At 39.0% G+C, this 12,096-nt stretch overlaps 1 protein-coding gene across 1 annotated transcript; it reads right to left on the bottom strand.

Annotated features, from left to right (window-relative positions):
* Positions 1-8,018: 8,018 nt before the first annotated feature.
* On the bottom strand, positions 8,019-10,413 carry LOC148022668 (uncharacterized). The gene is made up of 4 exons (XM_087695610.1): positions 10,159-10,413; positions 9,321-10,076; positions 8,915-9,187; positions 8,019-8,750 (listed from the first exon to the last, which is right to left on the bottom strand). The coding sequence occupies exons 1-4, from the start codon at positions 10,237-10,239 to the stop codon at positions 8,469-8,471; spliced, it is 1,392 nt and encodes a 463-aa protein (XP_087551736.1). The 5' UTR covers positions 10,240-10,413; the 3' UTR covers positions 8,019-8,468.
* Between the last annotated feature and the right edge of the window lie 1,683 nt (positions 10,414-12,096).

Genomic DNA, 12,096 nt, shown 5'->3' with positions numbered 1-12,096 from the left:
ACATATAACATTTGTTCATCCTTTGAAGTGCTAGGCTCTTCTTTGCTTTTAAGTTTCTTTTCTTCCTCTAGCAGAGAGGCTTTAATATCAACAAGTTGAGGATCAGGCATGTTGGTTAGAGTGGTTGATACATTATCATAAGCAGGAGGCAAACTTTTTAACAAGACACCAATACAAACATCTTCATCCATTTTTAACTTTATTCCTGCAAGTTGAGTAAGCAAGCTTTCCATGTAGTTCAGATGGGATGCCAGGGATGTATGAGGCTTCATATCAAGTCGGAAAAATTCAATTAATAGACCATACTTAGACGACTTTGACTGTGCACCAAATAAGGTATCCAATTTATCCCAAGTGTCATGGGACGTGTCACAGGCATCCACATGATGGATGTAGCTATCGTCCAATTCCAGTTTGATGATGGCTTGTGCCTTGTCATCATTCTTCTGCCAAGTAACTGCAAGGTCCGCATCTCGAGGTTTCTTCTCTTTGCCATTTGTGATGGCCCAAAGACCCTTCTTCATCAAAATGATCTTGATGCGGGTTTGCCAAGTGTGAAACCCGAGTCCTTTGAATCGAGCATTTGGAAAGTCTTTTCCCATGTTGAGGTTGCAAGATTAGTAGCAAATCAACTCCAAAATTCTGAGATTTTATCAGTAGAAGAGCAGATTACAATGTGTCAAGAGACACAGGTAATGACAGTGTGAAAACACACTATGTCAGTGTTGATGTTGAGCTTGATTCTTCTTGTTCGGTCGTTCTTCAATCTTCTCCGGTGAGCTTGATTCTTCTTGTTCGGTCGTTCTTCAATCTTCTCCGGTCCTTCCCCTCCTTGATTTGGTGCTGGGACAGTGGATTAGAGTGAGCTTTAGCTTGGTAAAGTGTCAGGAGTGAGAAAATGAGAGAAAAAAAGAGCTTGAGAGATTTTGGCTATGGTGGAATTAGGTTTCTGAGACAGGGGCCTGGTTTTTTTCAAATTGTAGGACTTGTAGTTGATCATTTTCAAAAAAATTTATGTCTAGGAAGCTTATGTCAAGGGCTATCAAAGCCCCATGGAAATCGTCCAGATCGCAAACAGCACGGCGCACGCAGAGAGCTTGAACAGGGACGGCGCAGATCAGGACAGCGATGGCGAATTTCTGCAATGCTGGAGCTGTAGGTCACTAATATTGGTGTTTAAAGTGACAGGAGGCAGTGCCCTGAGCCAATAAGCATTTCTCCATAAGAAAGCATGTTGAATATTTGCCTGTGGAGGGAGATCAAGAAGCTCCAAGTGAGCTGGGTCCTGTTGGCTATGGAGGACACCCAAAGCAGAAGTTGAGAAGATTGACAATGTTGAACTCCAGGGTGTACAATGCTTAGGTGTGAGGTGCCAGAAGGAGGACCTTGTGTTGGGGAAGATTCCCCCAGAAGGAATCGTGAAGAGATATGGTCTCTATGAGGAGATATAAGTGTTCAAAGCAGGGTATGTGCTGTGTAGCTATGGCTGCCAAGCAGGGCAGTGAGAAGAAAGAGTAGGAGATGAGGTCCTAGACTTGGCCTAAGCTGGACTGAGCTCAAACTGAGCTAGATGAGAGTGAACTGGAGTTGGAGGAGCAGTGCCATGCCCGTATGTGCTCTGATACCATGTTAAAGATGCGGGATCTAGGACATGGTAGTGAGTTATGGTGGATGGAAGAAGAAGTGTGGACTCATGATGGAGAAGACAAAGAACTGTTTGTTACACAAGTGAATTAGGTTCCAAGATTGAGACTTGGACTCATAAACACAATCTTGTGTATGTGGACAATGACATTGACACTTCACTGAAAAGAAAAGAGTACTATCATTGCATTAAGAAAAGGAAGCAAGTACAATGCTTTATAGGAAAGTAGGAAACTGCAGTAGGCACCACTGTGCATATGGGATAGGTAACCCTGCATGTCCTTGGCCCTGAAGCTCCATACAAAGAGGCTATCAATGAGTGTGATTGCTGAATCTCAACAACTCAAACACTAAAACTTTATTCCCACAAGCAAGGGGACTCTTCATTCTTCGGCTCAACGGCAACAAGTTTCTCTTGATCAGGCTTGACAACCTAGTTGTGGGAAACCAAGATGACTCAAGAAGGACCATTGGTCATCGATTCAACCTCACTACTTCCTGAGCTAACTATGGAGCAATACATGGACCTTGTAGCCATGCAACTAAACAAGGAACATCAACACTGAGTCCACAAGCAAGAAATCTTATCCCTCAAGCATCCTGCCTCACAAATTTCCTTTATCGACAACAACTCCATGATCTGCACCATCAACACCATGCTTGAAGCTCAATCTCTTTGAAAGGAATCAAACATAAGCGAGTCTACTTTCAAATTTAATACTTATGATGGTATTAAAGATGGTCGCAAGGTTTGACATGGCTCAATTAATTTGAATCATATTTTGACAATGAAAAACATTCTAAAGGAGACCAAATTAAGTGTGCTTCTCATTATCTCATCGAGACAAAGCTTCACTTTGGTGGAATGTTACTTGCAATAGTGTTGACATCCCTCTTTCATGGGAAGAATTCTGTAGGAAAGTCCTTATCAACTTTCTACTTTCTCGATTTGAACTTCATATTCAACAACAATGGGATGTATTCATGCAGCATGAGCAAGAAACTATTCCACAATACACTAAAAGATTTTGGAGTACTCAGCTTCAACTACAAATGGTGGAATCCATAATTGAGTCAACCTTTAAACGAAAGTATATGTCTGGTCTCCTTCCATTTTTCCAAGCTGAAATGAATATGTTTAAGCCTAACACTTTGGATGAAGCAATTTCTTTGGCACATGATGCTGAGAAGAAGCAAAATAAGGATCGACAATAACTTCAAGCTTTGATGGGTAACAATAAGTTCCATTTTAATTCTTTCAATCATAATTGTACTTTCAATTTTCAAATTGGCAAGAATCGTAACAATCACCGAACCTAGATGAAGAATTTCAATAATAATTTAGGTCATTCTATTTCAAATTTAAATCCAAATCCTTCCAATCCTCCAAAACCTTATGAAGCTAAAATTTTCAATCCAATTGTATCTAACATAAATTCTAAAAATGTAATCTACTATAAATGCAATTGTCCTAGCCATATCAAAAGTCCTTATCCTACTAGCAATACTCACGCATAGAGGAAACCTATAGCCCATATCAACTATCTTGGAGCAAATGACACCAATGATGACATGGAAGCTATGCCCAACTTTGATGAAGCAACACTCATTGATGAGCGAAAATCCAAGCAAAGTAGACAATACTTCTAGTGATATTTCCATTCATGCTTTGCTAAAAATGAGATGTAATATTCATGATCATGAATTGATTGTTTTACATGATGATGGTAGCACTCATTACTTTATTTTTTTGACAAGGTAGTTAGGAAATTAAATTTAACTACTATTCCATCTTTATATAAAATCAAAGATGCATTTTTAGGGACACATTATAATGGAACAAAGTAAGTGCATGGGCTTGAAATTAACATTGGGCCATATCATTAAAAGCGTAAATTTTTTGTTGTACATTTATAGTCTGCAAATGTGATCGTAGGCATGCCATGGAGACATCAATTTAATCATGTTATTGACTATAATACTCATTCTATGCATATCCAACATGCGAGTCAATTGAAGCTAAATTATTTCCATTAATTAGCCATACACAAGCTAAACATGCTCTTTGTATAAGCTGTCAAAAGCATTTCTTTTGTTGATCAATGAAATAGAATCTTTTAAGACTAATTTAATTGCACGACAACAAAATTTCCTTCATAAATTTTCTAATTGTTTTTCCTCTAACTTGCCTTCCATCTTGAAACTAATGGAGAAACTGAAGCTACCAATAGTACCATTCTTCATTTAATTCTTGCATATACTATCTCTTCCCCATGCACATGGGATCAATATTTACATCTACTACAATTTGCTTATAATAATACACCTCATTCTGCCACACATAAGGCACCTTTTGAAATTATTTATGGTTTAAAAATACCAACACCAACTTTTCATTTAACTCAAAAAGTTCCATCTATTGATGATTGGATGCATAATCATTCCATTATTTTTTACAAGGTTAAGCAATTGATGATTAGATGTCAAACAAGCTACATTTAAATTTCTTCATTGTATCAATGTCAATGCTTTTAAACTAGATTTACCTCCACGTTAGAAAATTCATAATACATTTCGCATTAGTCTACCTCATCGCTTTAAATGTTCACTTCCTACCCATCATGTCCATGACCACCATCCTTTGATTGAAGATGACTATGAAATTTTAATTCTTGACTCTATTATAAACATTGACTCTATGACCATATGTACTAGAAATATCTATCCTTGATATCTTGTAAAATTTCAAAATTATCCTATTGAGGAAGTTCAATGGATGAGTGCACGTGATTTGCATGTCTATTCGATTTTGTTGGCTCCACATCTAGCCAATAGCAATTGATGACAATTACTATCCCATCGTGGGGGTATCTTGCCAGGAGGCATCTACACGAGGGGATGAGTGCCTTAAATAGTTCTTCTTCAACACGAGGGGATTAGTGTCTTAAATGGTTCTTTCTTGTGTGCACGATGAAGGGATGAGTGCCTTAAATGGTTCTCCTTCAGCACATGGCACATTCTTAATAGTAGATGCATTTCCTCTTACGTGAAAGGTCAATAGGGACGGCTATGCTTTATGGACGTAAAACTTGAAGGTGTGAACGTGGGTGAATTCCCTTTGTGGGTGATGCCACAACATCCACATCATAAGTGTTAGCATCTACATGTTTTTTATATTTAATGAAATTTTGATTATTTATGATTTATCATGGCTAACTATCTTAATTCAGTTAATTATTTTGCTAAAAATAATTTTTTGAATTTGTGACAGCTGATGTTGTATAGAGTAGATATGACAAATTGGATATGCATGGCTCACGAAAATTAGTCTGGAGAATACTTCCTTATTTAGTGTGTATATAATAAGAACGCACTATCATTTAGTCTATGACATGCGCACAACCATTTGTAAATATTTATTTATATAACATATTTATTATGAAGATATTTGATAAATAATGGAGGGCTCTCAATGCCAAAGAGATGTAAAGGGCCCACTTTGGACAAAGCAAGATTCAATAAAATACTATTAATACATACATGGAGAAGCAACCCACTCGATGTAAAGGGGAGGCAGGGATTTGTACCCAATAGTATATCACTTCATTCTACTTTACTTTCTCTTTTGTCTTCTTTTATCTAAGTTTTGCTTGAGTGAGTTGTGCTATTCATTTTATGAGGAGAGAGAGAGAGAGAGAGATTTTGACATTCACTACACGTGCATCTCAAATCTTATCTATGCAACATGCATGTAACTCTATGTGGTTGAGGTGGCTCAGCATGTGTCTTCTATGAGGTGCTCAATGATAGCTCTAATCTGCCCATTCTAAGGGTGTTTGGGCCTTCTTGTAGGTGGGCATGGGCTTCTCACTCGACTGAGTGCCAATGCTCTATCCAAGTAGATGCCCCTTGAAGATGAAGCTCCTCTATAATGGATCCTTGTTGATTGTCTGTGAGTAGTGGTAAGTGATTCCATGCTTAACTTTGTGGTAATGAAAAAGTCAATGACAACCCTCTATCTAATCATGCCTAGCTATGGGGGGGTTTATTGTCTAGAATAGCAAGTGTATGCCTTTGAAGCTCCAAAAGGAAAAACCCTAGACATCTCTGATCCTCAAACTACTTCACATGTTGTAGAGAGCTAAAACCCTCTCAAAACAAATAATGGTATTTGCCTTGAATATCATAACATATTGTATGTCAACACATGTAATGCTACTCAATCTCTTGCTTTATGTCACACAAAGGTGGCACATGTGGTCCTCGGTCTCCAAACCCTCCCATCTGCCTATCCCAATCATTAAGTGATGCATTGAGGTATCACTTACACACACACACACACACACACACACAACAACAACAACAACAACCACCACCATTATCATGCATGTTCAAACTTCTAACTTGTAGACAATCAAAATCTGGCCCTTTAATCTTTGATTCTCACTACCCATCTATTGGGTGGACAAGGCAACCGTTTGCTTTATATTTTTTCTCTTCATACTCGTGGATATCATCCATGGACTAACAAGCTCTCATTTGTTTAAGCATGCACTTGTCCATAACCATCATCCTCCATCCAATCGAGTTAAATCAAATGCTATTCCATGCATGGCCTCTTCACCATTTAAATCTAGGCACCTATAGCCCTAATGTATTTATCATGATCCTAGTGTCTCATTAAGTCCTATTTCTAGGCCTCACAACCAAGAGATGGCCATGAACCCAACAAGCATACCTATGGTGCTTCAAGTAAGTTTTGTAAGGTGTATACTACAAAGCATTAAAATATGGGTAACAGATAATTGCTAACCATGTTGATCCTAGAAAATGAGCTTATTAACATCAAATAAAGCAACTACTTTTCCTATCAAAATAAATTCTAGTAATGACCATCTTTGCGCCAAAAGTAAAAAATATAGTACAAACCCTATATAGGCACCATGATCTATCAGGAAGGTAACAAGGCAAAATCAAATACAAGGGTTAAATGAAAAGCCAATAAAGGGGTCTATACTATATAGTGCCAAACCATATGTAGCTCTAGGTGAAAGAAGGCTCAATATATGCGGCTCAAATAATGCAATTAATCCTCTATGGCACAATCCATCATGCAAACCTCTTTGAATTTCTTGCTATAGATAATCCACAAGTGTAAGTCGTAAGACTTCACTATCAATGAACTCAATACCTAAAACACCCATCTTCTAGATTATGTTTCATTGTTATGCTACAATAGGTGTGGAAAGACAAATCTATGACATACTAGATTCTTCCTCAAAATTCTTAATCATCAAGTGCATGAGTTCCTTTATTGCTTGAGACAATATGCAATGCAACCATTATCACAACTAGGCTTGTGGTTTCAAGTGTTGACCCAACACTCCTAACTTGACATATATACCTTATGTCCACATGCCCTGCCCAATCCATGGTTTTTCTTGCAATAAAAGCATGTGCATATTTCCACTTTCTGAGAGAGTTACTAGTTATTTTGGATGCTTTGGTAGCTTGCTAATTGCTTAGATTTATTTTGCATGCTTTGGTAGCTCCTAATTGCTTAGACATATCTATTACCATAAAATCTTAGCAAAACTTTGAGCACTAGCGCCAACCTTAAATCAAGAAGCCTATGTTCCAAACCTAAGCCCCAAAGTCCCCCACAATGGCTTGCCATTAAATATAAAAGATAATCTCAAGGCCAATCCACCTAATAATGGCATCTAGTGGTAGCTACTTATTTTCCACAACTCATACTTTGTCCAATAGACATGATCCCTCACAAAACCGAAAGATAGGAAAAGGGTCCACAAAGTTATGCTTGTATACTACATAACCAGGCTGCATCATTGTAGTTCAATTGTAGCCAGGTTATGCACACATAACATGCACAAAAACCACATGTTTGAACTTTGCTCTGCTACAGAGAGAGAAGGCTGGTACCAGAGCTTCATGAGCAAGATGCACATAGAGGTAGGTTGTTCAATAGCATATATAAACCAATTCAAAACAATGCAAGCACAGAATTCTAAGTTACAGTTATGGAGTATAAGAGAGTAGTGATTCAATGTCCTATTAGTCCATAATTACCCTGAACTTCTGAGAATCTAACCCATAAGTTAACTGATTTCTTCAATAGCTTACTTCAACATGCTACATGTGACGATACCACATATAAGGAATTCAGTCAGCCAAAACTACTGTTCAAAATCAAAACAATGTGATTCACCATGGTACCAACTCACTGAAAACAGTCACTACCTGATCAAATTGTATTGCAACTCAACTCTCAAAGCAAATTGAAAGTTTTTAAAATTTACAGGTATCAAGAGACCCTGATATGTAGGCACATTGTAAACAAACATCCAAACCCAAAGGATAAGACAGAAAATCATGATTGTCCTTACCCATACAGTTAATCAATGCAAAACTGTTCCCCATAAGAAGGGACTTTTTTGAGCTCAAATGGAAATGCCCCCAACTTTGAAGGGCAGGATAGCATCTCATTAGACAGAGTACTTCGAGATGCACATATCCTTTTATTGTTTAAAGATCATCAAAGTTTCTCAAATCTGAGATAACCTGTGCAACTCTTAATACTGCTCTTGACAGAGAAAACAACTGGAAAACCTGAGTGTTACTCTCTTGCATCATCACAAGCTTATTGATAGAATCTTCAGATGTCTTATTGACTGAGTTGAAAGAAAGTAATGATTTACATGCATACACCTCCAACAGATTCTGTCTTCTACTCGAGCCAAAATCTTTGAATTAGTCATCACAGCAAATCTCAGTATATCTGTAGCAAACGCATGATTACATCATCAACCTTGCTTTTCAAGCCTCTCAAGTTCTTGATTCCTCCTATCTTCCTCTTGTTTCATTTCTGACTCTCTCCTAGCTTCCTCAGCTTTACGATCTTCTTCCTCTTCCTTCTCATCCTGAACTTCAAACTCCTTTTCTGCAGCCATGGCCTTCAGAATTGGGTCTCTCAGCTCGGAAATGAGCCCCCCACCCACTTTGTACTCCTCTTCATCACCAATTAAAAAAACCCTTTGATCAGCCCCGGGGGCTGCTACATCAATAGCAAGAAGCTTAAAGTCATACTGCAACAGTGAAAAAGTCCACATTAACAAGTGAGACATGCACAGTACCTTCAATCACATGGTTTTTCCATACATACATCAATTATTCTGCACGGTAATCCTCAAGCACAAAACGTATAAAGCAGTTGAACACAAGTTCTTAATAAAACAGTCAAGGGACATACCTTCCCTTTCTTTTTCTTTGCTTCAGCGCTAACTAGTCCACGTCTTTCAGACCCTTGAACTGGAAATATCAGAAAACACCTTTTGCTGTTCAATCTGGGTTTAAGATTCTTTAACTTCAAATTTCCACCAGACATTACGTATGCTCTCACATCTGTGCCAGTCAAAGGGGCCCCCAAAACTTCCAAAGCAGCTGCTGAAGTGTTCAGCTTGCGCATGACAAGATTGTACACTTTATCAGGGTTGATAGTAAACCTCGCCTTCAAAATGATCCCCTGAAGTAAATTTACACAATCCTTTACTTATACAATTGACAAAAGGCTGCAACCCAAATCAACAATTGAAAGGCATTAGTTTTCTATCTTGCAAGACTTGTCCAAGCCTAAAAACTTTTAGTGCAGCACCAACCGCGAAGGCAACTGTAGCAGCCGCCATTGCCAGGAAACCAAACTTTGCCATTCCTTCTGAAAATGAGACAAAGACGTTGGCCACACTGTACATGATACGCCACAAAAGAAAGCATGACAAAACCCCAGCTGCTCCCACTAGTATCATCAGATTCCGCTTCCAAAAAGCTTCTACCTGAAGTCCAGCAGCCTCCTTGTACTTGGAGGCAGTCTGCCTGACTTTGTCAAGTGGGTGTTTCAAGACATCCGGATTGACCTTCAAATTTTGCCTGATTGTGTTAAGAGGTGTCTTCAAGGCATCTGAACTAAACTTGAAATTCTCAGTAAAGCTATTTGTACTCATGCCTTGCCTTAACTTCCAATGCACTAGCTGTTGTGGCACTGCTTCAGATCTCTGGAGAACTCGCTTAGATGTGACAGAGAATGCCACTTTTCCACCGCTTACACCATCATAATGCTGCTTTATGCTGCTAGCACCATCAGCACATGAATTTCGAGAACACTGGTTTGCGGTGTGGTACAATCTACCTGCCATCCCAAAAGTTTTTACATTACCGGCACTCCTGTTCATAGAATCCCAAACAATTGCTGGTGCATTTCGAATCCGACAGTGATTGGCATGTAGCAATCCTTCGCTATTACTGCAGTTTCCCGCCATTCCTCGGTGCACATCACGGCCAGGGCGTAAGGGATGAAGAATTCGAGTAAAAGGACGATTCGGAAGCATGCCGTCGAGAGGAGTGCCGTGTACATTTTCCTGCGCAAGGCAGGGCAAATGGAGTTCAACAACTTGCCTGGACGGCCAAGACTGGCCGGCTGCGCTCAGCGCTACAACATACCTGGCGACAATTTGCTGACGATGAGACGCCATGGTTGTTTACACGAGCTCGACCGCGAGCTAGCAGAGAGCGGAATGCCATTGTCTGTGCTTGCTTCTCCTTCCTCCGAGCGAGGAACAGCGGCTACTGCCGTTCATGGATCCATTTGGGAATTTTACTGCGACAAGAACTGCATGGGATCTTCTCTGTGCAGCCTAAAGAAGATGTCACCAACAAGAGCTTATAAACCCATGCGTGCGTGAGAGAGAGAGAGAGAGAGAGAGAGAGAGAGAGAGAGAGAAAAGAATGTAAATGGAGAAAAACATAAACAAATAAACTCCAAGCATAACCATAAGAAGTTTTAGACAAATTTCCAATCTAATTCCCACACTTTGCATAATGACAACATCATGAACTTCTAAGAGAGGGAAGGATCACATAGGTGCAATTGGTGGCAAGGGGTTGTCGGCCCACACCTACCCCAGAGCGTACCTAGCTAGGTATGTGGTCCCTTCGTCACACAAGCTCATGATGTTGAACACTATATATAAAGAAAAACAAGGGAAAAGAGGCTCTTTTCTCACATGGCAAAATGTCAAAAACTTATGAATTTATTCATGGTCTCTCAAGTTGTTCATGGTCATCCCATACCTTTCGGCCAAGAACTTCTTGGGATGTAAATGCACATATCTATTCATCTTTGATTCCTTTCTATCACACTATTGTATCTTTTTTTCACAACTCAATTATATCAAAGTGTCTATAATGGCAAGGTGTGTGGGTTATCCCTCATGGTTGTCCAAAGATATTAGTGGGTTCATCCAACATTGATCCAACATTGATCTCATTTCAAGGAGTCCATGACTAATGTTAATAACAATAAGTATTATTTGTAGAGTTGCTTTAAAGATAGAAGCCATTGTATGGGCTCTAACAAATAAACAACAATGTATAAACATTAATTATTATTCTTGTTTTTATGAAAAACAAGTGGTCCACGTCTATAGAAAACACATTAGGCAGTGGCATCAAGTAAGAGAATGAGAAGCAAACGTGAGAATTGTTCAGTGGTGGTTGAGTGTCCTTATGTCATCTAATTGGGCGATTGCATACAATAAACTCATATAGCTAAGAGAGAATATAGAATTGTATGAGCCATTTCCCACAATGCTCTTCAATCTCAAGCAATGTCCTTTGGCTCTTAAAATTTTAAGTTATTCTCCTCCTTGTGAATAGATATGTAGGAACGCAGGAGCTCTCATCATAAACAACAAATTGATTGATAAGAGTTGAATTGGTGTGGAGCAAACTCAACATGATTGTGCTTTATGAAATATTGTGAGCAAAAGAAAATGCAAACAAGTATGTCAATTAGATATGTCTAAATCCTTAATTAGTTGTAAATGACCTTTGAAAGTTGAGGTTATTGCATGAGGAAGGGTGCCTAATTCTTGTTTAGTTGTTTTGTATGGAAGCAATCTTGCACCATAACTATCGCACGAAGTTGCCATGAAGAGCCTTGCAACACCACATGGCAACTTCGCTTCCCTCGCTTCTTTCCTTTTCTCTCTCTCCTTTTTTTATTCTTTCTGCCCCTTCTTTTTTTTCATTTCTCTCTCCTCTGTTTTCTTCTTCTCTCGCTTCTTTCCTTGTCTTCTCTCTCCTCTTTTTTCTTCTCTATCTCTCCCCTCTTTTTTTTCTCTCCCGCCCGATCTAATCATATGACCAGTCATGTTGAATGGTTTGGAGAGATGCAGGACTTACAAAACCCAAGCTATGTGCAGACGGGTGATGATTCATGCCACCCAATTTCACACATTGGTTCCCTTGTCCTTGTATGATGGCCAGATAAGGAGTCCGACAGATGTATTACATGTGCCATCAATTACAAATAATCTAGTGTCTATTAGCCAAATGGTAGAGCAGGGGTTGCAGGTCCGATTCAATGTAGAAGGTTGT

Source organism: Lygodium microphyllum, chromosome 16 (assembly GCF_053477565.2).
Source record: "Lygodium microphyllum isolate KBCC chromosome 16, Lygodium_microphyllum_v1.1.10, whole genome shotgun sequence".
NCBI lineage: Eukaryota > Viridiplantae > Streptophyta > Polypodiopsida > Schizaeales > Lygodiaceae > Lygodium > Lygodium microphyllum.
This window is presented reverse-complemented; position numbering and strand designations above follow the sequence as displayed.